General features: G+C 37.2%; 1 protein-coding gene across 1 annotated transcript; it reads left to right on the forward strand.

The window, feature by feature from the left end:
* Positions 1-13,499: 13,499 nt before the first annotated feature.
* LOC139720533 (lysosomal-associated transmembrane protein 4B-like) lies at positions 13,500-26,051 on the forward strand. Its single transcript, XM_071631885.1, has 6 exons — positions 13,500-13,715; positions 15,910-16,039; positions 19,220-19,434; positions 20,138-20,245; positions 21,821-21,916; positions 23,108-26,051. Exons 1-6 carry the CDS (start codon positions 13,623-13,625, stop codon positions 23,183-23,185), a joined length of 720 nt encoding a protein of 239 aa, XP_071487986.1. The 5' UTR covers positions 13,500-13,622; the 3' UTR covers positions 23,186-26,051.
* Positions 26,052-26,923: the final 872 nt, after the last annotated feature.

The following is a 26,923-nucleotide window of genomic DNA, read 5'->3' on the forward strand; positions in this document are numbered from 1 at the left end:
TTACTACACAACTCATGTTTACTCACGTCTGAAGGACCAGTGTACGATTTTCATGAACAGTGCGTTTACACACATGTATAATATCAGACAATTATTTTTTTACTTTTTTTTTAATTTTTTTATTTTATTTATTTCCTTTTATTTCTTTTTTTTTTTTGGGGGGGGGACTTGTGTCATGGGGTCAGAGTCTAAAGGTGAATGGTTAAGAGAATATGAAATTTGTATACACGCATGTATGGTTTAAAGATTTGGTGAAAGTTCAATACTCCTATCTAATGCCGGAATCATAATCATTATTCTTTTTGCATATATATTATGTTCAGGCTTGCTCAGTGTAAGATTTGATAATCAAAGAAGTACATGTATTTGTAAGTATTTGTCCTTACTTCCACTGAAGTGCAATAATGTGCTTACATCTGTATGTTCATTATGTTTGAATTGTCTGTTTTTATATTTGAAGAGTTTGTTCGCAAAAACCGATAAGTCCATTTTTGAAGATTTTGAAGTATACGGTCTCTGTCATAAAGTACAAAATAATACATTCTAAATGATATTAGTCACTACATATAAAGGTGTGGACATTTTTGAAGTTGTCGTCAAAAGAAGCAAAATCTTCTTATTATTCTCTGTATTTTTCTTGACCTTTAATCGCAAATATCTCCATTTGGCAAATATGGACTCATCGGTTTTTGCGAACAAACTCTTCATTCATCCAGTAGGCATGTACAGCTTCTTTCCCTTTCTTTCCTTCCTTTTCCCCTCTACTCACTCTTCTTCTTCTTCTTCTTTATCCTTATATTTCTCCTGCTCTCCCTTTTATGTGCCTCCCTCTTCTTCTCTCCAACCTTTATTTCTTTCAAATTCATGAAATTATTTCTTTTTTCTCCTCTCTCCCCCTAACTCTGTTCCTGTTATTCAGTCTCATCACACTACATGTAGCATTTTCTATCTCGATCATTCCTCGTCATTCCACGCCTCCTCTCTCTTCTGTACCATCTTTATTAGCTGAAATGCATGGTTGTGATTGTAGTGGCGGATCCAGGGAGGACCGCAACCGGCGCACGCCTCCCCCCCCCCCCCCTTCATTTTTTGTTGAAACAAAAGAAATAAAAAGGGAAAGATGGGGGAGGGGTGCGTGCGCCCCCCCCCCTTTAATTTTGTAAACGCGCCCCCTCTTTACGGAATTCCTGGATCCGCCCCTGTGATTATGTCAATAATGGATCGAGGATATAAGGTACATTATTATGCAAATCAGGTTTATTTTTTTTTCACTCAAGGCTCTGCCTTTTTTATTTATATACGTGAATGTATTGCCACTATTGATGTACTAATGATTTTGTTCTTGTTGTTTTTGTTGTTGTAATGATCGTGTTTTATTTGTGTTTTTATATGACATACTTATTTTGTCTCACTGTATTTTCTATCCCTGTAAATCAACCGCAAGTCAGCCATTCGGCTGCGAGGATTGATGATCAATCAACCATTTGAAGAGTTTGTTCGCAAAAAAACGATAAGTCCATATTTGCCAAATGGAGATATTTGCGATTAAAGGTCAAGAAAAATGAAGAGAATAATAAGAAAATTTTTACTTCTTTTGACCATAACTTCAAAAATGTACCTTTATATGTAGTGACCAATATATCATTTAAAGGGTATTATTTTGTACTTTATGACAGAGACCTTACTTCAAAATCTTCAAAAATGGACTTATCGGTTTTTGAGAACAAACTCTTCATTTATTCATTCATTCAAATATGGCTTGATGACCCCATTGCCCTAGTAGCCCCTATAATTTGCACTCAATACTGCATGTCTTGAATTTCCAAAGATTTTGTCAATGGCCTGATTTTAATTAGCCCGAAGCACGGCGTTGTGTACAGCGACAACCAGGGCTGTGTAAAATAGATTTTAATGAAACTTTTGATACACTGTTTGACCTTAAACTCTTCTTATCACAGTCAACTTTCGACACAAATTAGAATTTCCCTTCACAAGGAAATTCTATCCTGATATTTTGCTCCTTTAAAAGTGATTGATAATAATAATAATTTTCACAGTTTTTAAAGGTCCAATCATCAAAATATCAAACTGGAGAAATGAGATCTATGAAATAAGTTTTTATTTTACCATGATTCTTTCAATGTTCTTGAAGATAGGCCGATGATTATTACATAATTATGCTACAATATAAATTGTTTTCTTTGTCTACTGCATGCAGATTAAGTCTCAAATATCTCAATTGATAACAATGAAGTTACTTTTTTAAATGAAATTCAAACTCGATCTTTGCAAGAAATACTCTCTAAAAAAGAAAGAGTGAATTTTCACTCGATTTTCACTCCCCTTGGTAGTGACGTCAAGGATCACTAGAAGTGGAGTGAATTTCGAGTGAACAGAAATTTCACTCCAAAAGAGAGTGAAAAAAGACGGAAATGTTTTTGGTGGGATGTTCACTCCTTTCTCACTCTAAATTCACTCCTGACGTATTTCACTCTTTTGTCAGTCGTTTTTCACTCCTTTCTCACTCTCAATTAACTCCTATTGTATTCACTCTTCTTTAACTCCGGATGGTTTTTACTCCTTTTTCACTCTTTTTTCAATCCTTTTTCAATCTTTTTTCAATCCCAAACGGAATTACACTCTACATGAGCACACATCTCTATCACCATTGATCACAGCACTCAGTGCACTAGTTATTCAACCCTGGAAGAAAAAGTGACAATATGGTGATGAATTTGGGAATAATCTAGGTGGTCTGGAGTCATTTTTGGAATAATGAATACCAATCAAACTAATACAAACAAAAACAGCAAGCAACGTTCATAATATAGATATTTGTTAATATTAATGCATGTATTTAGAAGCCAACGATCCACCACTGGTAGCCCAGTGCATTGCCAACTTTGTGTTCCAGTTTTGAAAGTAATTCCTACCCGAGCTGGATCAATACATGAAACTGAATAAATATAAGCTAGTAATCCAAATGGCTGTTGTTTCATTCTTTCTTATTGATTTATTCTTTCTTTAAGTAGCATTGAGGGGGATATAAGAAGATAATGTACTAAATGCTACGCATGTTATGTTTTTTTTTTATGAGCTGATTCTCTATATTAAATAAATGTGTGATGTCCACTGGATCACCTGAAATTTTAAAAAAAAAGGAATATACCTCTTGAAATATCTAAACTTCAACTGCAGAGCAGTACACCATTACAAACAGTCTTCATGTGCTGAGTATCTGGTTTTCCATGAATTATGTGGCCAATAATAATTATACATATTTTTATCATTTAAGAACAACTGTCACCATAATCATCACAAGGTCCCTGTAAATATGCTATTCTAGCTGTCATTCCCAAAGCTCTACAAATGAAGAGTTTGTTTGCAAAAACTGCTAAGTCCATTTGTGCCAAATGGAGATATTTGCGATTAAAGGTCAAGAAAAATAAAGAGAATAATAAGAAAATGTTTGCTTCTTTTGATCATAACTTAAAAATGTACCTTTATATGTAGTGACCAATATATAATTTAAAAGGTATTATTTTGTACTTTATGACAGAGACCGTACTTCAAAATCTTCAAAAATGGACATATCGGTTTTTGCGAACAAACTCTTCAAATATTAACATCACACATTTCCCCGAAAATATGCCAAATTCATAAAGTTTGTGCAAAAGTGAAAATTTTTTACAAGTACCCTTCTTGAACATGTTTAATTTTTGACTACAAGTGAATATAATCATTGCATGTTCAATGATAAGCTACAAAAGACTTGCAAAGTATAGTCACCATCATCTATATCATAATACAAAAACAATTACACATGTAGTAGGAATTGTGATTGCTTCGAAAAATTGACAAAAATACAGAAATTTTCAATACTGCATGGTTAATCAAGTTTGGATCCTCTGTCATGTGACACAGTGATGCTCTACAAGTACATTGTACAAATACCTAAACATACTCGATCAGAGAAGCATGGTCTTGACTTTAAGTAGGCTTTAGGTGGGGTATTTATGTAGATGATAGAGCCAGAGGGGGGCCTCCCTGGAACCCCCAGACCTCGACCATCAACGTGTGATCATTACAAAATCCACACACAATTTGCCTGTGACATAATCTATAAAACTGTAATGTTGATTTTCAACAACAAAAAAAGTCACTTGGCTAAATTATGCTAATTTGAGCATGAAATCAGACCATTTGCCATAAATAAAGTTCCAAAAAGGCACATTTTTTGTTTTTTGTGTAAATATTCTTTCTAGTGTCCATAGCAAATGAAAGAGAAAAAACTGTGCCATCAAAAAATTCTGAAGTATCTATTTTTTTCTATTTACTCATGTATTTCTTTGTTTCTTACTTTTTGTTTTTCATTGCCTTTTCAATGAAATTTGTCAGCAACACGTCCAGCATGAAAATATTTATGTTATTGATTACAATCAATAACCCCCCAAAATAATCATGCCTTCATGAAATTGGGCATGGAATGTCAAAGGGGAGGAGGGCTCGTAGCCCCCCCCCCCCCCCCCCCCCCCCTCAACCAGGCCTACTATTTATGGAAAAAGAATTGCAATCAATAGAGTTGACACAACATGTATCATATCATCGATCTTCTTCACCTAAATAAGGCATCATTGTACAATATTGAACACTTGTAATCCTTCCGAGTTTTGCCAGATGTAGCAAAAACTAATGCATGCAAACTGAATTTCTTATAGAGTGATTTCATGTGACGTCATGTTGGCCACCATAATGGTGGCTTCCATAGCAAAGACGATCAATATTCATTCATGCATGCCTCTCTAACAAAGGTGTTCTTTTGCCTTAGGTTTCCCTGAAGTAAGCATTGCTGCAGCTTTTGTATGCAGTCTTGATTTCTAGTCGGTTTAGGCAATTGACTTCATTAGGCTGCGTTCACATAGAAGTATACGGTATTCGCTATTCGCTATTCGGGCACCCAGTACACCATCACCCGCACCGTCAACTCGCCATCCAATGCAGTGAGGATTTCTTCCTCCTACATCCCAGCAAATCTTAATCTTATTAACAATTTCTAAACTGCATCAGAATGTCAGTCTACATGCTTATTTTTGCTAAAGGGCAAATCCAGACCAAAATTGTCATTATTTCATAAACGAGAGATGGTATACGCTGCAAGAAAATCGAACAAGCTCGATTCCCACTTTGCTATACTATTCCATGCTATTCGGTACATTCAAATAGTGTCCTCTTATGTGAACCGGTGTTAGGAAATCCTATCGTTCGATTCAAGCTATTCGCGTGCCCTCGAAAACGAGTCCCAAATACCCAAATAGTATACTTCTATGTGAACGCAGCCTTATGGTGGGCAATTGTGACATCACTGCTAACACTCTATATCAAAATATGATTGTCAGTTGCAGGTTATCTTAATAATTTGTTACGAGATCAAGGGAAGAATTATCCATAAGTTTGACTTGGCACATTAGTGAACTAATCTATTTAACTCCATCTACTCTAATGCCGTGGATTTATCAATGATGGGCTGCAGATGTTTCGTGGAAAAAGAAGTTGAACCAATTGAGCTTCTACCTTCAAGTTTTTCAAAGTACAGTACATCAATTACATAAAGGTGAAAATGTACAAAATAACTCTTGGTCCCATAACTCTAGGGATCAATGATTCCCATCAATTTTGTTTTATTTTTTTTAAAGATTTTCCCCCTACTCCAAAGAAGATGGATGCAATAAATTTGAGCATATGCATATTGTACTGCATCAATGCTAATCAAAGGGGTGACAAAGGTATGTGGTAACTTAATCAAAACATGGAGACATGATCTTCATCCCACGAGCATGGATGACAATTGAAAGATTCTACTATTTAGCTGCTATTTGTAGCATCCCCCCCCCAAAAAAAAAAAAAAAAAAAAATGAGGGAAAGAAAAAAAAAATTACATACGAGTGTCTGTCAACAGTTTTCTCTCTTGAATATTAGACCATGAAAAGGTTTTATTAAAGCAAGTCAGAATTGCCTGGAGAGAAGGGGGTGCGTAATCATGAGCACAGCCAGATTCGTATCATGCGGAATGCCAAGCTGTGTGTGGCCAAACATTCTTTGATATGCTTGGAACACCTCACAGATGAATGTATTGATTAACTTGTGGCCATGAAGAGGGGATTTTTTTGACTATATAAGTCAAAACTATTTTCAGTTACTAGTATATACAACAATCAACAATTTAAAGCATTAACAATCACACATTCTATGCAACAAACTCTTTTCATCGGCGAGCCCTGTTCTACTTTTAATGTTGAAGTGCTGCAGTACATCCTGGTAACAGCTTCATGCTAAACTACCGCTGAGCCTGATGAGGCTGACTCTTCAACAAGAATGTAAGTTCCAACGTCAGAGGAGCATATGCTGTATCTCAAAAGAAGAAAAAGCAAGGGTATTTAGACCTATACACCGATGGTAGCTGTCTCTTCTCATTGGGCTTCTAATCTAACGTTAGAATGGTGCTCGGTCAGGGGCTTGGTGGGAGCTGCAACTACTCTCTCTTTCTCTCTCTGCCTGAGGTGATGTGTGGTGTCATAGCTCCTCAAGGTCTTCAAACGATACTCAATGAATCCATGATCCTTGCCATACAGGTATACTCCTGAAATATAAGAATACATTGTAAGTCAAAGCTTTTTCTTGAGTCTCAACAAATTTGACTTTGGCACAGAGTTGACTATAACTGATGAAGATCTGATAGCAGTAGAAATACATGTAGTGGCATTCTTATGGAAGAAAACGAGAATAGGTTTATTATAAATGAACGGTGCAACTGGCATGTTGGAACTTAAGTTACATTACGTTACGTTGAAGTTAACGTTCATCGAATCTAAGTCATGGAATCAGGCCAATCTGCACACAACTTTATTAGACATCTATGAGAAGGTACATCACAATCCCCACGTTGCCTGTATATTTGCACAATGAGTTAATTAAGAAATGATGCAATTTCCCTGTAAAGGCCATTTTTTTTTTTTTTTTTTTTGGGGGGGGGGGGGGGGGGGGGTCATGCCCATAATCTGAAAAACTTTGGGTCCTCGCCCCCTAACTAAACAAGGATGATCAACTCCTCGTTTGGTTGCTTAATTCTGTCCACTAGCTCTTGAGAAAAGTTGAAAATGTTGAAGTTTTTGCAAGCTAGATGAATAAGATACCATGTATGTCACTTAATCTTTCTGCTAAAGAGGGCTAAAAAAAGTTATAGATCACATAAACTTACGAGTATAAACTTACATGTCCTTTTGCACCTTGTGTGGTGTCTCACAATGTGGGGTGTCTCACAATGTGGGGTACTGCATCGCAACTGCCTTGGCTACAACATCCTTTGCTCACTACTTGGTATCTGAATTTAAAAAGAAAGCAAGAAAAATGTTAATCATATTCTACGACGCAAACATCAAAAATTTGGCCCTCATTTTAATCTTTTAAGGGGCTGAACTACTTTTATGAGGTTTTTTTTGGCCTTAATTTTTATTGCTATTCAGTACCACTGTTTCAAGTACATTTATTGCTACTTGAGCCAGATATCAGTTAATACATATGAAAATTTCATGCAGATAGGTTAAGTGTGAATGTGCACAGTTAGTAGAAAAATTTATACAAGATGTGATTATCCATTGAACTTCATGGCACATCAACTCCCACTTTTTTATTAATCATTGTGATGATTAAATCATAAGTATTAGGACTATTATCAAATAAATATACATGTGGCCCGATGGGGCTACCACGAAAATAAGTCAGCGTGGAGTCTTGTACGTACACTCTGTTTACATGTTTCATACAAGTATACCAGTCGTTATTTTTAAATCTATAACCATCACTTCATTAACAATGTTATACTTACCGGTCCCTTCTACTTTCTTCCCCCCCCCCCTTTTTTTTTTTTTTTGGGGGGGGGGGGGGGGGGCAAATTTTAGTCTGCTTTTCTCTATACTTGAGAAGACCAAAAAAAAAAAACAACAACAAATGAACAGGCAAATTACATGGTTATATATTGGATGGAAATGTACATTGCAGTACAAGACATGACAATGGGAAACTGGTATTCCAGACCAATTTTCAAATTATAATAATGATATATGAATAATAATAATGTTTTAAATAATTGAACTTACGCTGTACAGTTTTCTGCTTCCATTTTCAACAACAAATATGCTGCAATGATCTGGATGTGCAGATGTCTCCTCAGAACAGTCAGAACTCCTTCCCTCTGCCTTTGAAGTATCTCTTCCCCCTTGAAGTGACGTGTGTGTTGAATTCCTGGGCAAATAAGTAAAATTTAATGGTTTTATGAACAATACAAATGGAATGAGGATAGTAGGTTCCTCCAGTTTACATTATAAACCTGAAGAGCAAAATCATTTAACATACATATTTGACATAAGCAACAGCTCTACTTACACAACTCAAGACTGACCATAACATGGTTTTCACTTCTGTCGATACGGCAAGTACACGGTACACATTTTTCTTAAATACAAGTACTAACCTGTCAAGACATTTATTGTCAGAGGGAAGGACAGCTCCAAAACTGCTCCATGAAGTATCTTGAAAATCATTTCTTCAAACAAAATAAAACCAACCAACCAAGCATTCAGTCTCTTGATGTAGCCTCAATGTAATTACTAAGACTCTAGAATGTAAAATAAATATAAATCAATTTCAAACTAGTCTCCCTTCATTAATCATTGTGGAAAACAGAATAGCTTACAGCAGGGTTAATGCCATGGAAGTCCATATCTCAGAGGCTCCTTCGCTGATGTTGGCCCGGTGTTTCCAGCATTCGTCAACCCTGAATTCAATGGCTAGTCGTTGTATGACCACATCTGGTACTTTGCAATCTGGTGATCTGCACCCTCTTCGTGTGACAGAGACTGTACAGCTATCAATATCTGTCTTTGTTCTCCAAATGATGACCCCTACACCGAGTTCCTTTAAATCACCATCACTCCCAAAGAGCTGTCATGTCTACGTCCTTATCTGGAGGAAAGTATGAAAACACAAGGTTCAGAAATGGATTTAGAACTCATTTCCACAAGACAATATGCAGTTGTTTTGTCCACACAAATACTAAGTGAGCACCAATACAAAAGCTAGTAGGCCTAATTACTTTTTTAGCTACATCAGCATATGTAATGTTAGAATTAAAGACCCAAAGATGATCTCTGCCAAATTTCAATACCTACTGTAAGGTCACATGTAACTTTCATAAAAAACAATGTTGAAAATAGTACCAGTCATCGTCTGCTACAAGGGGGATCGATCTCCATGATGTGTGAGCATGCTGATCTTCAGCTAACGTTTTTAGAAGTGTGATCGTCACAGTGGACCAACACTTAACGCGAACAGTACACGCATCATACTTCTTACCTAGTACAGAAGTAGATGATCACGACACATGACGTGGGAGCTAGTGTACGTGGTATTCTGCCAGCTGTTTGGATGCTCAAAACCAAATGTAGCGGCAAATAAAAGTCCTTTTTACTACATATAATGAACAATAATCATAAATCACCAAATTTCACCATTCTTTATTACCGTACTGATCGAGATCACCATCTCATCTGGCAATACAGACTAGTATCAGTGATTCGGCTGTCAACTCAACAATAGCAATGTAGAGTACGTGTCTGGCGCTAGGCGCTTCTAATGTATTGCTTTAATTAGCACAGCTTAGTAACAGTTAGGACCCTATAGTATAAGTTCGATCTCTACACTCGACCACAGTAATCTCTGTGTGATGATATGCTTACGAATGTCAATTCAATGACTAACGACCAACGTTTCATTCATCACTCATTTTTTTTTTTTTTTTTTTTTTTTTTTAGTTCAAGCCCTAGATCCCAACGTGTACAATTAAAGTGTTGTCTAAAGACTCAACGTATCTAGATCCCAACACCTAGCGTGTACCATCAGCTGAGTTTCCGCCTCGGATTCTAGCTGTTCGTAAGGTGTTCTATGGTATGACCAGCCCCATATAGCTAACTGTGTACAAACCATTGTACATTAATTGTTCGAAGGAGCGCCAGTACGGGCCCGGGGTTATTCGTATAGAACCCTGGCCTAAAGGTAACTTACTTATGGTCGTTTACTGAGAGGTATAATTAGATCGATCTATGGTTTGCTTACCTTCAAAAATGTGAATAATATCTCCGCCCCACTCAATTTGAAGACAGACCTTTTCTCCCGTCCATCACGACATTCAGGCTCAGATTCTCACGATTGCACTTACACGCACGTAAATCTGTGATCCTATGCATAATACACGCACAGTTAGCACACAGCACGCAATTGCACACAGTCCACGCACAGGCGACGCGTCGCTCTTCTTCAGGTAAACCTGCCCGCGCCCAAGCCAGGGGAAATTGCGGCTGGTGATTGGCTTAGAGTAAACACATGACAGGGGAATTCTCAATTTCTATTGGCCTAGCCAAATGCGTTTAATTATGTATTCACTCAAAATTCACTCGGCTTAATTTTCACTCGGAATTCACTCGGCGAATGGGTTTCACACAAATTTCACTCGTTACAAGAGTGAAATTCACTCGACAACTAGTGAAAGTCACTCTTAATTGAGTGAAATTTTATTCACTCCTTCCGAGGAGTGAATTATTCACTCGAATTTTTTTAGAGAGTACATAGACGGACAGCTCTTGTGATTTAAAGGTGATGAGCAGCTCTCCATTTGTTTTCTGAAAAAAAAAGATCATTAATCTTAATTTTTCTCAAAGGAAACGTAACTATATTTACATGTGGTCATTTTTCCTTGTCTTTTTTTTTTTGGAGGGGGTACACAAACCGAGAGCTGCTCAAGACCAGATCACAAACTTAGAGTTGCCAATAATTATTATTATCTTGTCTTACTGTCTAAACTTTTGGAAACAATACTTTTTTCTCTTTCACTCTGATTTTCCCCAGAATCTTTATTGATCTATCTTCTCTATGTCTGATTTTCTTTTTTATGCAAAGCAAAGTAATGTTAATATGAGGTTTTCCTTTGAGAGGCTATGGATATTTTATGTCATCAAAAAAGTTCTAGGCTGATATTCAATAAACTCCTAAGACTTTTTCCCCACGGTCAATTAGCAGTTTGTTGAATGGTCTATATACACGTGAAAGTAGCACATCACATCAATATAATCGGCCTAACCGTTTACCGGCGAACGGTATATAATCACATACGGACAAAGAACATAGTCATGACAGTAGACTTGTTATTATGATCTAACAACAACACAACACAACAACAACAACAACAACAACTTAGACAAAAACAACAACAACAAAGAATCGTCCATATGAATTATACATGAATGTATACATCAAAGGTTTTCCCGTTCATTTTCAGACCTTTTTTCACTCAGTTTAAGAGATTTGTTAGGAATAGTTCAATTCGTTCCGAAAAATCTGGAATACGCCAACCCTATAATAATCTATAGTTTCAAATTCGTCTTTTGTCGATCATTTTTGAACAAGGTCTGTTCAATTAATTTTAGTCATTTAATTGTCACACATTCTCGTCTTTTACTATTCAAATTCGTCCGTCACTCTCGCTGCACACATAACAGCAAAAACAATTTCGTCTTTTAGTGATCATTATAATAGCGTCAAATTTTCTTTCAAATTCGTCTCATATCTTTTCTGTTGTGATTTCTTAGTTATTTCATAATCTCCTGCAACCATTCGCTTTTTACACATTATGGAGTAACATACACACAAATGCGCACAAAACACACACACGCACACACATCCACACACACACACACACACACACACACACACACATACATGACTGATTTAACGGTTCAGCTAATGTTTTCATTACGGGGTTATTGAAGAATAAAAAAAAATAGTGGCTGTGCAGGCCAGGTTATGCAGATGACCGCTATATTATTAAAGGGTCTATTACACAGCTATTTCGTGCGGGGGAATTTTCAGTGGCCGCTATGTGTTACTTTGGCAGGTGACCGCTATAGACAGGTGATCGTTGAGACAGGTTTGACCAGGGAGGTGGGAAGAGAACCTCCCTCATGGTTTGACTGTATTTAATCTCCCCGCGCTCCTTTGCGGAAAATATCACTTTCGCATGCAATGGATGCCAAGGCAACATTTACATCTCTCTTTAAAAGAAAAAAAAATGTTTATATAGTGGACAATGTACATCACTGTGTAAAAAATTCGGTGTTGTCGAATACATATACACAAGTATGTGTACATTGATAAAGGGATGGTATAGGCCTATACTTAGTGGTGGAGATGAAAATTGGGCTTTAACTTTTTTGCGAGATACCAAGAAAACACTTATGAAATAGTACAGAGCATACCATCTTACGAGGAATTCAAAGTTTATTCGATGGAAGTCGGGTTTGGAAAAGCTAAAACATCCAAAAACAAAGTAAAACAAAACGATCGTAATAAAAATGTGGGTCCCACACTTTATTAGGATGGCTCTGTTTTCGATATTTCAGCCATTTCAAAATCAATTTTCATCAAATAAACGTTGAAATCCTCATGGAATTACATGCTCTTTCATATTTTATAAGAGGTTTCTCACTATCTCACCAAAAAATGATAAAAACCTGAAGTTAAGTCTCAACCCAAACTATGCGATCCCTTTCTGCAAGTCACCGGTATGTCAACACTACAACATTTTTGTAAGTTATTGACCCCCGCGTTCCCCGCCCCTTCCCGTACAGTACAGTATACATTGCAGTACACTGTAGTTGAAATCATACGTGTTCTAATCATTTTCAGATACAATTTTACACTTATTTTATTTTCTTGTCAAAATATCTAAACCATGTAGGAATCATAAGAAATATTTACACCTAGTTTTTATTCCCGTCGATGTTATACAGTTCATAACAACAGAAAAATCGTTCCGCCATTACAATGTATGTCCATGGCGTGTACGTATGTTTACGTACGCGTAGTGGGGAACTAGGTGTAAATATTTCTTATGATTCCAACATGAATGGTTTACATATTTTGACAAGAAAATAAGATAAGTGTAAAACTGTGTCAGAAAATGATTAGAACACGACTATACGATGTCATGCTTACATGCAGAATCCAAAGAGATTTTTCTCCTCCCCACCACTGGAGGGCGGACTCTACAATGGTGTCATTCACTGGGGAAAATCTCTTTGGCAGAATCCTAACTGTAGTGCGGGCGCGCGCGTTTGACGTGCGCATAGAAATATACTGGACGTGCGAGGAGGAAGACCATAGAGATGTATACTTTGTTCTTAGTATATATCTCTATGAGGAAGACTCACTGTCACCACGGCACTGCGCTGTATTTTTGCTATACATTAGTATGCGTAGCATGCATAGCGCATGCACACTGTGAGACTGAGTATGCGCACATCATGTAAATACGTACGACGTAGTTTCAATGCATAAAGTGTGTTATAGACAACAGGCCGGCAGACGAGGAAGTGCGAAACTGGTGTGAAAAAACATAGGGAAATTCGACATTATTTTAGTCAGATCCTGCGGTCTGTCATAAAGTTACCCTCAACATTTTATAAGGAGGGCAAATATAAATTCTAGCGCGGTAAAGAAGAAGATTAACAACGAAAATGAGGACCCACTGGGACGTGCCGAGTGCCCCTGCCTGTTGTTTTTGTTTGGATGTTAGGAAGGGATCCATGTTGATTGCAATATGGCACTTGGTAAGTTAGTATTGATTGAATTTCGAAAGAAAGCTGACAATCTTATGTGCCATATACTAGTAGTAGGATATTAATCGAATCGTTATGCTTTGCGTGTCTATTTAATTCTACTCTTCTCCTGTACTCGAGGCATGCATAATCTCGCTACTTATAGCACACTGAGTGTATACGTGTAGGTTGAAGAATATCGACGATAATCACTCAAAACTAAATTTACATTACAGTCACAGGGACAGAGCTCTTTCAGCTACAATTGTACCAGTTTGTACATTGTACTGTATACATGCACATGTAGCCTACGCTACTGTACATCATCATGATCAGTGATGCAATGCCACATGGTGATGCATGATGATAGACATGACGACATCGACATGATGGAGGCCTAGGCACCAGCAGGGCCAGGCTATGGATGTATCGTGTCAAAAAAATGTTGCCTTGTTTACAGTAATGAGTAAATTGTCAGTGGGGTTGGACTGGCTCTACAAGTCGACCGCTTTTTGATTAATTTATAGAATTCTATATACATCGTGTACCCCTAACGTTGTAGATTCTACCCCATGGCCATATCTTAACTTTTTTAGCTAGAAAATATTCCTTTGTTTTTAATACCTACAATACACTACATATCTGTAAATTTCATTTAACTATGGCTGAAAATACTACAACACAGCCACCACAGCACATCCACAGGCTCAGATTGTTGACTCGTTGGTATTGTTGTAGTCACATCGTACAAATTACAATGTAGAAATAGAACATACAATTGTACATTAATTACCTGTACTATGCACAGAATTCTTGATGACAAAGTGACATTTTTAATCCGTTTTAGCCTACTGTGTGGTAACCCGGTACAAGGTAATTATTAAAGGACATGTTCATGATCTTTGACTTTAATTAGAACATGTGTAAATTGGATGAATGCAGAAATATCAATAAAACACATCACTGACATCAGTGAAAGTTTGAGGAAAATCAGACTACCTTTACATTGTATTAAAAAAAAAAAGAGTTTAAAATATACAATTGTATACTGACCTGTATGAATAGCTATCTTTTCAGTTTCTGTGCAGTCACAGCTGGATGAGAAGAGTCTGAAAACTAACAGTTTGTGATGTGTACATGCATGTGTAGAACAATATAAGGAAAACAGAGAATTCTACAAAATTTCATTTTTTTCTTTTGAAAACCAAAAAAACAAAAACACATTCCCCACACTTTTTACTGGCAACACGTGCATGTATGTTAAGGGTAAAATTATTCTCCCTGCCTTCTGAAACAGGCAAGTCAAGTGCTCTTTTTGTTAATGTACATACAGTACAAGTGAAAATATGTTAAATTTTCTTTTTCGTTCTTAAAATGTACTCTTATAGTACTCCTGTGACATCACAAGCTGTGGCTGTCTCCTTATAGATCCAGCAATGGTGGCAATGAAACTTCAAAAATTCATAACGTTTGAACTCATCCAATTTTCTTCACGTTTCTACTGATCGTCAATGTGCTCTACACAATGTACAGATGTTGCTGCATTCACTCAATCCATAGAGATGGAGTACAGGACATGTAGCTGCCTTTCTATATTTATTGAATTCTAGCAACATATATTTCAAAAGTCAAAACTGTTTATGTGATAGCAACCTTTCCTTTTGGAATTTAGCTTTTAGTTTCAAACACTCATTGCACTGCCATTGCCAGGCATTGCCATAATTTGTAGCAAGCATTGCTATTGGCAGTCATACAAAAGTGCATACTACAATACATTATGTACACAACACACATTAAAGACATACAAATGTACAACCTGTATTTTAATCATTGTAATGCTTTTGTGACATATTTGCTTTAAAAAGGGTGTGTGTTTTGAATTAGCGATGTAAATTGATAATGTATTTTTGTCTGATATTGACACCCATAGTCACATAGCCGTGGTTAAAATATCGCATCAAATGCTGAGTGGTACACTTTTACAAGTACTTGTACATACATGTATACATTTGTATAATAAAGGTATTGTCATGTCCATTCTCTCGCACTACGTTATTCAAGCTGCTGTCATAGTAACTCTGAATGCTGTGTTGTACTGTGTAACCATTGAAGTGCATTTATAACAGTATAAATACTGAGATTGTACTTGTGAAATATTCTCGTCCTCTTGTAATGCATATAAGTACGTGCAAATGTTCCCTTGCAGTTGGGTCAACTGTGTGCCATGGTCCTTATTGCATCCATGATCATGCGTGGTGGCGACCCAAATCTCACCGGTAGCGCTATTGACTTTGACGACCCACCAGAGGCTCCTCTCAACTATCAGCATGATGCCTGTAAGTGATCACAAACTGTACTTTGTAGTGTCTTTTTTTTTTTCTTTCTTTTTTTTGCATTGGTTTATAGAGAAGCTGTTATATGATGAATTTGATATATTATAAATTCAATATTTTGGATAAGTACATACAATGTGTACAATGTACTGCTGTAAAAGTGGTTTCTTTCGCGGTGGTTTTATTTTCGCGCTTTTCGCGCTTTGAGGTTGAACCGCGAATTTAACATCACGCGAAAATGTTTTGAACTCGTCGCTTGTTACAACGCTATCATTACCGACCGCGAATTTAAACACACGCGAAAAAGTCGGCACCGATGGAAACCGCGAAAGTTTCTGTACGCGAAAGAAACCACTTTTACAGTAGAACAACGTACATTGTACAATGTTGTACATTGTACAATGTATGAAATGGTTCTTGATACCCTGTCTGTTCAGTGTACTGTTATACACTTGTACCAAATAGAAATCTGCCATTTTCTTAAAAAATATAAAAATAAAAAAAAAAAATAAATTCTAGCGCTGCACCCTGGGGAGGCACCAATATTGGGTGAAAGCACTTTTTAGTGCTTTATGGAAAAATGTTTGTTACTACAATGATCTCGGCAGTGCAGCAGCATCGTCACATCAGCGGTGCTCATCACAGAACTACACCACTGATCTCAGTGTCACACACAGCTACACTGTACTCACTATTCATTACCAAGCCACAAAAGATGTTACAAAATATACATTATAATGTAAGTAATGGTAGGGCAGGCTCATGAATTAAAATGATTTCATTCTGCATTGCTGTTCAAAATTGTTCCCATAACATTTTTTCAAAACACGTTCATCAAAACTATTGTTGGGATTGAATTATTGGCAGTATCATTCTAATTCACAAAATGTATTATACATTAAAACTCCATTTCCACCAGGGCTGAATTAAAATTGTGATCATTATCCCAGGGTGCTAAATTTTGGTTGCCATGATCCAGGGTGGTCCACAACTTGAAATTTGAGAATGTTGCAAGCTCGGAATCTTAGCATATATTGCCAAATTTGTATGTGTGTGGAGGCAAATCACAATCACGTAGTGTAGTGAGAATATTTCGCAGCTTAATACAGTATCTCTCTTTGTGCTGCTTACATTCATGTTCTCTCTCATGTTTTGCACACAAACGTACCAGGTAGTTTGATGTTTTCTGTTTTGCATATGTTTTCCACATGTTTGAATACAATTTTTTTTTTTTTGAGCCTGTTGCACAAGAGTTGAAGATGTTGCACAAGAATTTGAGCATGTTGCAGCGACATGCAGAAATCCCCTTGTGGACCACCCTGATGATCGCATTGCACTGTATACTAGTACTACACATCTTTCTAACATGAGATTGCGCCATACACTGCGGTTACCTTGGGTTCTTAAACAGCATGAGAGGATTTCAGCAATAAAACAATCATTCTTTGCGTCATCTGACTCATTTGTATACAACAAGAGATTAGTGTAATGAGTCAAGGAAGTTGAACACAAGTTCGCAGTTTTAAAGCATAATTCTGCATAATTTCCTTAACACATTGTATAGTTACAGTATTGTACATTTTATCTTACAGCAATGTGCATTACATACCTGGTAGTTTTACATACTGTACATTTGTAGATAGTCTGCATACATGTTTTGTTTCTCCCGTGGCAATTTTCTCTAATGCCGTACAAAATGGTAATTATTCATGCTTTACATTCTATGTGGAAATTTTCAAAACTATGAATACACAACGGTGAGGTTTTGCCATTGAGAGAGAAATGCTTGCATTGTACGTGTACGAGTGTACATATGTCACAGCCCATTCCCAACAAATAAAAGAAGGAATGTGCAGTGTATACACCATGGTGACCTGGTCCCCTATACAGATTTTACATACAAAGAGTACATTTGAACACACAAGCACTTAATATTTACTGCAGGGAGTAGATACATAATAGTACAATGTACAATGTACGACTACAATACAACTGTTGCAGGCTATTGTTTTTCCAATCCCCACCCCCTTTGACTGTTTTTGGCTGATTTTGCAATGTCAACACAAGAGTTGTACACCTGTGTTGATACAAGACTATCACACATGAAACAATTAAACTGTTACAGGATCCTGTATGTACAATATAATTGTACAGTGTGTGTGTTTAGGTACATAAAATGTACATTTTGTAGTGCCTGTACATTGTACATAAGCAGATGATATTTTACAAGTCAAGTCAATATGAATGTTGTGTGTATTGTGTCATCATGGCCTTGCAAGTGTAAATTGTGTACAGCTACGGTACCTGCATGACACAAGAATCTGTCAAGATATCATGCTTCAGAGATGATGAACTTACATGGAGCATACCTTTTTTAATTTTATTTACTTACTATAGTTTATGTTTGGTTTCCGTGGGTACACTGAATGGCTGCAAGTGCATTTCCACCCTGCCTTAGTGTTAGGAAGCATGGATGAACAGTTCTGAGCAGCACTTTGTACTGTATGCAGCCTGCATAAACTGCCTGCTTGTCACAATTATGAATAGCTTGTTTATCTGATCACCACAACTGTTGCACCATCTGTTCCTGTACATTTTTTGTACATGTACACTGTATGTCTACACGTAGTACACTTGTAAGGGGGGGGGGGGGGGGGGGGGTGGAGGAGGAGGCATGATACGCAGGTGCACATACTGTACAGTGTACAGTATGTACAACGTACATTGTGTACCTGTGTATGCATGCTCTCATTTGTGTTAATATATATGCACTGTAGGGGGTATTGTCAATTGCGACATATGTTTGTACAGCCTGTACAGTACTGTACTGAAGTATGTACACTGCACATACATTGTATATATGATGTACGTACATTGCACAATGTGTGTAAAGGTAAAAGAGAGGGAATATTATGCATACATGTGTGTCCTGTGTGTGTAGATGTGCATTTTACAGTCAGTGTTGTTTAATGTCTTCATTTTGCAGGAGGTGTTGTTTTCCACCATCTGTCCTCTATTGTGTAAATATCCCCCCCCCCCCCCAAAAAAAAAAAAAAAAAAAGACTGGTACACTGGCACTGCAGTGCAAAATGTCATTGAAACGTGTTGGATGTAGGTTTATGCATATTGTACAATGTACATCTATACATTCTTTCCTTGCATTGTATTTTTGCTTGACTGCAGCGGACTACTGTGTGGGATTGGTCATCATCTTCTGCTTTCTCCTCATCACCACCATGATGATAAAAGGCATCATCCAGTATCGCTCCGGTTACCTCCTCCCCTTCTTCTGTCTGCAGCTCTTTGACTTTTTCATCACATTCCTCACCTGCATTGGTGTCATGTCTTACTACCCAGACTTTGACTATGAAGACAGTCCCAAGTTCCCCTACAACCAGGTACAATGCACAATATAATCTGAATAAAATGATATTGAATTGTATGTTTTACATTCCAATTTCAAATATTGATATAAATATCTATACATGTGACCCAAGCACTGTATACATGTAATAGATTCATGACGTGACAATTTTCACAAACTTTGTGCCCAATATGAAGCAAAGATTGAAGAACACACAAATTGCACCCAATTTGAACAGAATTTAAAGCCACTTTAAGCCCCACCCCCCCCCCCCCCCCCCATTTAAAATAACCCAAGCTACAATTGTATAGGTTAAAGACATAAACAGAGCAGTGAAAATTGGGTCACTAAAAAACATAAGAATAAAATGTTGCATACTCTGAATCAAACAATGCACTGATTTTGGTACAAGCACTGTGTGTACATGCTTGAATAGCTTGTTGTAGGAGTAAATTGGTGACTTTTGTCAACCTCTTGAAGAGTCTAAGGGCTGGCACAAGTGGGCTGAACTGTGTGAGACTTCCTCTTGGGCCTTTTATTAAAAGTGCATGTAAGTGAGAAATATGGTACTTGCCTCAAAGTACAAGTACTGCTTTAGGGGTAATGTACACTTGTAGATGTGTGACAATGAGGCCCAACATCTTGCCCTAATACGTAGTGTATTTAAATGTACATATGTAGTATCTGCACATACGTACACGTAGCTAACTTTCGCTGTCCATCTCTAATGCTTGCAGGAGTTCATGCACTGGAAGGAACTCTTGCCAGTAAACAGGTTTGACATCGAATCACCGTGGTTTACGTTTGTGGCACTGGCTCTCTTCCTGGGCATCATGCTCTTCAAGGTAACCTTTTGAAGTACACAATACCATTAACATACCAGTGGAGGGAAGAGCTTATTATCCTCAGTGGAGTCCAGTAAACTTCCCATGATACAACTCTGTATGTTCACTCAATTGGAGCTTGAGAGTAATCTAACAACTTGAAGTGCTCAACTTCATAAATGATCGGACATGATTTTTTGTTTTGTTTTGTTTTGTTTTGTTCTTTCTAACCAAATGCAGAGATAAATGGTGTGTCGGTGTACAAAAAAAAGAAGCTTATGACTTTGGTCAATAGATTAAAGGAGACCTCCAGATGATTTTCAGATTTTTAGATTTGAACAACTGTGAATTAATTATGCTGAGGACAGAGCTTTAGAATATTGTGATAATTGGGATGAAGAATAAGAATATTTTTCAAATTTAGAACAAATTGCAATGAACAAGGATGATGACATGGCAGAGTCACCATAAGAATGCATGAGTTGGGCTCAAGGAAGCAGAACAAAAAGAAGAAGGCATGCATAGATTATACACAGGTGAACTCGCAAGCAAACGGTATTGTAATGGAATTACACTGCTACATTTCTAAAATATGTGACCCTCCTATGTCATCATCCTTGTTCAGTGTAATTTGTTTAATGTTTTTACAAAGTATTGTTTCTCAGCTCAAGAAACATAATAAATTCCACAAATCTATACATGGACTTGTCGATTTATGTACTACATGATGTGAAATTATGAAAATCGTCTGGAATGTCCCTTTAAGATAGGTGCAGTCGCAGTGACAAGTCATATTCAAGAGTGATCATTGTTTCTTGTATTAAAATGCAATGATGACCAAGTTTATTGTAAAGGTCTCCACAAGATGGACCTAGGAAATGCATTTAACAAATATGGAAGTAAACTTCATTTGACAACTATGCTAGAATATTGCACTTCAGCTAAGACCCCGTTTACAGTGCGGGGCCGGGCTCGGCCGCGGCTCGGCCGCGGCCAAGCCCGGCCTCAATTGCGCGGCCGAGCCTCGCAATTTTGTCCATTTACACTGCTGGGCTCGGCCGCGCTTTTGATTCAAACCTTTCAATATTTTGTCGTAGTGGCGCTCTGCTTGTTGTCTGGTTTTTAGACCCTTTGCCAAATGAATTCCGTGGCGACGAAGTCGCCGTTCGGGCAAAGGCCTTTGCCGAAGGAAAGAATCCTTTGCAGGACAAAACCACCTTAAACTATACTAGTTTTCGACGTTGAGGGGGTTAATATCCTGAATAGCGAAAGATACAGGCAGAGGGTTTGGAAGCCAGACTAAAATTGGCCGCGCAATTGGCCGCGCATTTGGCCCAGTGTGCGTTTACACCAAGAAAAGGCCGGGCCGCGGCCGAGACCACCTCCAGAGCGAGGCCAAATGCGAGGCCAATTTTGGCCTCGCATTTGGCCTTTTGCGCGTTTACACTGAAGCGGGGCTGGGCACGGCCTCGCACTGTAAACGGGGTCTTAGAGACCCTTCCCGGTGTACAGTGCCGCACATGATTCCAGTTTAGTGGTATGACCTCAGTGTCCGAGTTATAACAGAGAGTTGTCAATGCACAATTTCCTTTCCAGTTCTACTGCATTGCGTGCATCTGGGCTTGCTACAAGCACATCGCAAATCTGGAGCTCCGGGAAATAACCAATTCCAGTGGCCAAGGAGACACAGAGGTAAGATTGAGGACACCCTCGTTTTGATTGAGGACGATTGAAAGTCAGAAAGACATAACTCCCCAAGCCTCTGAGGAGGCTGATTTATGTTTCACGGCAAAGAGAATGCGAGGGAGAGATCAAAATTTGCATGAGCCTAGAGGACAATCCAGTGTAGGATACTGTAAAAGTGGAAATTTCTGCGGAGTTGAAATTTGTGCGCATTTCGCATAACCAGAAACTAGCGCTGAAATAGAACCTTGCAAATATTTTTGCTTGCCATATGTTTCAGTAGTCGATGTCTTGATTCTGCGAATTATAAACATTCGAAACTCTTCTGACCTGGCTGAACTCAAAAATTAAGTTACGAATATATCCTCTTTTACAGTATGAGTGAAATCTACAGTTTTATGCATCATCTGGAGTCTTAGGGTTAACCGCTGTATGGCTGTCTGTCCCAGATCTGGTAAATCTCTGCATACAGTATGTTTGGTGCATTTCCTTGACACCTGGCTCAGGTATTCTATACAGTTGGGAATGCAGTGCTGATATTGATCCCTCAAAATGAGTTGTCAAAGTTCATTCAACTTTGGCTGTATCTTAATCAAGGAATGTCCAGTAGTATGATTTGGTGGAAAGGGTGGAAAATACAAATTATGTACATGCATTGTGAAAAGTCAATATCAGAGTAGTCAAAGATTACTGCACTCAGTATGCCAAAACAATGTTACTTCCAGCAATTCAGCCAAGAATAACTGATGGTGCCGAAAGTTGGTGCACATTAAGAAATATATTTATGATGATTATTTGCATTAACATGAAATTGGTAGTAGGCCGCAGGTCAAATACCGCATTACTGGATGGTAAAGATGTCCTTTTGTGCCACAGCTTTAGCTAGGAATGTCCAGTTTTGATATGATCAGGAAGGAAGTATAGAAACTAGTAAACAATGAGTTGCTAGAAAAGATAGAGGGTGAAAAATCAAAGGTTATAGCAAAACATTTTCAATGATTACTCTTATTAATTCTCAACATTCCGATGTAAATCCAATATTAAGATGTTATGAAGGATAGAGGTCATCTCAGCTGGCAAACTTTCAGAGCTTTCAGAGAACTCAAAATAAACCTGAACTCCTTTTAATAGAGAAAAGTACTTTAATATATTGAAGTGTATTCATTGCAATTTTGATGTTTCATGTTGTCAATTTTACAGGCACTGTTACCATCCTACGATGAAGCCATCAAAGTCAAGATTGACAAACCTCCTCCACCACCAGCATACATGGAGTGAACAACTGCAACTGGTTGCTACAGCTTACACAGCAACTGTGATAAGATCAACAAAAATGTATCATAGTTTTTGTTAATTCTAAGCAGCCCAAGGTTCTTTGTCTATCAGGAGCATATTAATAACAGGCAGAAACACTTTGAATTACGATCAGGATGGAGATTTAAATCTAAAGATTTGGGTGTAATAGAAAATGCATTTATCATTGCATGTGAAATAGCTCTTGTCACAGATATAACTACAAAATAACAGAGAAATCGTAATTTGAAAAAGTGAATACAGTATGTCATTTAAATGATTGTCTACACTTATCCTTTCCTTGCATTTCATATCATGTGCAAGACATACATCTAATATTTACCTACATACTGTGTTTGCTGGTTGGCTGTAATTCCATTCATGTAATTGATGGGATCAAAACATTCAAAGACTTAAATGTTTTGGGGTTTTTTTATCATGTGTGCAAAAGAAGAGCAATCACGCTCTTAGAGATAATTTTAATTGGTTATTGCTGGTGTTATTTATCATTTTAGATGAAATACATTGTATCCTTGTCAATTTAATATAGGTTACAAGTGAGGAGAATCTAAATGACTTGAATTAGTAGTGTGTGAGTATAGATTAGTTTGATTACTTTTAGCAACCTTTTTCCATATGTTGCTATGATATAAACCACAACATTTACCTTCATTACTCACGTCTTCTACCATGATTACATATACACTTGTACATTGGCTTGCAGCTTATTCCATGAAGGTGGTAGCTTAACATATGTACATGTAGTATATTATTTCACCTGTATTCATTCTAAATTTTAATTGCAGCATTGCTATACGCTCCCAAATAGTAAGGAGTGCTTAAATCTGCAGCCACATAACTATTATTTTGACTGGAAGTGCAATACTGGGGAAGGTCTTTTCTTGTATTCTTTCATATTAACTTTATTATGTATTTTTTTTATTTCATTTTATTTTATTATAATTTTTTTTAATTAATCGATTAATTTAGTTAATTTTTGCTCTTTACCATTTCTCTGTCTATCTGTGCAGAACTGTTCCTTTACGCATGCACTGAAAATAGCATTAATCCAGTTTTCATTAGATGTGCTCCAAAGGCGATGCATTACGGGGGGTGATAACTGTTTCAGTGAAATCCCTCACTGTCAGAAGTCGGAGGTTGGTTTTGTGTTTAGGTAGCTCAATTTCTCACAACAGGTTAACATATTTTTCAGGTTTCATCAGACATGATGCTTGCTTTAAAATGATCAATCTGAGCATCTCCTTCTTCTCCATGTTTTCACTGTCTTTCATCCTTTCTCTCCCTTCCCTTTATTTTCCATGTCAATATGTTAGATGTATGCTATGTGAAGTCATACAAGATTTTCTTGCATACAAATCTTAGCAAAGTCAAGTGAAATGATCTGAGGTCTGTGATACTTGCCTCTGAATGAGTGACTTTTGTGGTGTGTGCATTTTCATGTCAAAATAAGGAGATATGAGTGGTAAATTAATATGAAAAGTTCAAGCAATGAGAATAATGCTCATAGTAATGACATTTGCTAAAATGAAATGCTGTTATGCCAGTCTGATTTTCCCCTTTTCATCCAGAGGATTTCAAAAGTTAGTGTTCATGAATTGGCTGTGCGCTGTTTGATTTTGAAAGATAATGATAGTGATAATACTGCTTCTTTACCAGGGCAGTCTCATGGGTTATATCCTCTTTCTAAGATACATGTATATAAGGAGCAGACATGCTTGTGCCCTCTACATCGCAGCAATTCAATTACTGTACATATCATTTCATACTTCCAGTCAATAGGAGAGCTATGAGGAGTTTTGTTGTGATCATTGCAAACTAGTTTCTTGAAGCTTTGAACATTTTCTTTACTTTGTGTGCATAGTAGGGCACTCTATACAGCCAAAAGAAATACACTGCATGTGTACAATTTTAGGTACATTTCAAGTATGTTACATCCTTTTTCATTGTTACAACATTAAAAGGAATTTATATTGTTTATGTCAACTGAGCTATAGTATGATATATTGAACATGATGTATAGAGGGAATTAAAGAAAAAGAAATGATGGTCAAATGCAATCATATAGAGGAAGCTTTTGAAATCTAATCAAATATTTTGAAGGAGATGCATGTATTTCTATTGATATTGTAGTTTAGAGTAAACTGATTCTCTTTTTTTTTCTGTGAAGTCAACAAAGTTGAACCACTATTGCAAAACATGAGTAGTTAAAGGTACTGTAAATTTATTGATATTTCTAGTTGTTAACATTACAGTGAAACCATACAAACATGTTCAAAGGGCTCTCAGAAATTCTTCGAAGAATGTTCCCAAGTAATCCACTTTTAGAGAATTCAATAATTGTCTTCAATCAAACTGTTCAAGTAATTCAAAAATTTTACACAAAAAACTACATATGTATGCCAGTTGCATCCCTAATGGTAAACTGATGTCACACTGTACAGTCAGCATTTCTTTGTGTAGCACATCGTGCTATGTGATGGTTTGTAGGTTGTTGTTGTTTTTTCATCTTTCTCTTTATGATACTGGGCTGCATTTGTTGCCACACCTTGCTTATCCAAGAGTGATATATCGCACTTTGCTGTGATGAAGCGTGTGGGGTGTTATGATCAATGCACAGTCTCCAGACAAAAGTTCAAACGCGACCATGGCCAGCAAGTACATACACAATGTTTATAGAAACCTCTCGCTTTGGCCACCATGTGTGCACACTTGTATGCACTTGATATGTAGAAAAGTATGAGATGCCTAAAGTGTACTTAGCTTCTGCCATCAGTTCCCTTTAATAGTATGGAGTACAAACCCTTTGTTTTACTACGTGTATCTAACATATCCCCAGTTGGGGGTGGGGGGGGGGGTGGGTGATGGGGGTAGGGTAATCCTACAGTGTATTAACAGTTGTCAGGGGAAGCCAGCCCTTCGATCATGATCATTTGATGAGGACACGAATATGAAACTTACCTTTTTCCATGCAAAAAGCAAAATCAAAATACATAGATAGATGAATAGTTAGATAAATAAATGAATGAATAAATAACTGAATGAATGAATGAATAAATATTAAATAAATGAAAAGATGGTAATATTTAGCAATGAAAATGTCATTTGTATGTGGGATGTATATTGTAAGGAATTTAAAAAAAAAATAGACAATCCTGCCTAGCCAGCCTATAAGCGATCTTAAAATGTTAGATATTGAAATCTCAAATACAGTTGTATAATGGATGATACTGTAGCAAAGGTTTACGAGAGAAGATAACTGTATGTCATTGATGACCTTTTTTTTGTGTGTGTCTTGATATAGCTTGCAGTCCATTAAAAGGCTAGATAAATCTCTAATAAGATCTTTCCCCATCATCTTCATCAGTCAGTATCATGTATGTATATGTATGTGACCTAAAATTTCGTTTTTGTTTGTTTGTTTTTTAGCTGTAGCTCCCCCCCCCCCCCCCAGCCACCATCCACTGTTGTTGACCAAGGCACAAGTTATGTTAGAGACCCCTGCATAATGACTCGCCCTGTGTGCTCTCTCAGTACAGCTTTAGTATCAAGTTTTATCAGTTTTAGTCACTGAGGGAGCTTTTAAGTTTTATTGGAAATACAATGTAAAATCATGAGCTGTCCTCTGGGATTTTGGCAAATGGAGATTGACTTAGCACCTGCAAATAAAGGCTTTAATAGCAATCTAACCAACTTAAGAACATC

This window comes from Diadema antillarum, unplaced genomic scaffold (genome assembly GCF_040938485.1).
Source record: "Diadema antillarum isolate AM-2024a unplaced genomic scaffold, OU_Dant_1.0 scf00000128, whole genome shotgun sequence".
Classification (NCBI taxonomy): Eukaryota; Metazoa; Echinodermata; class Echinoidea; order Diadematoida; family Diadematidae; genus Diadema; species Diadema antillarum.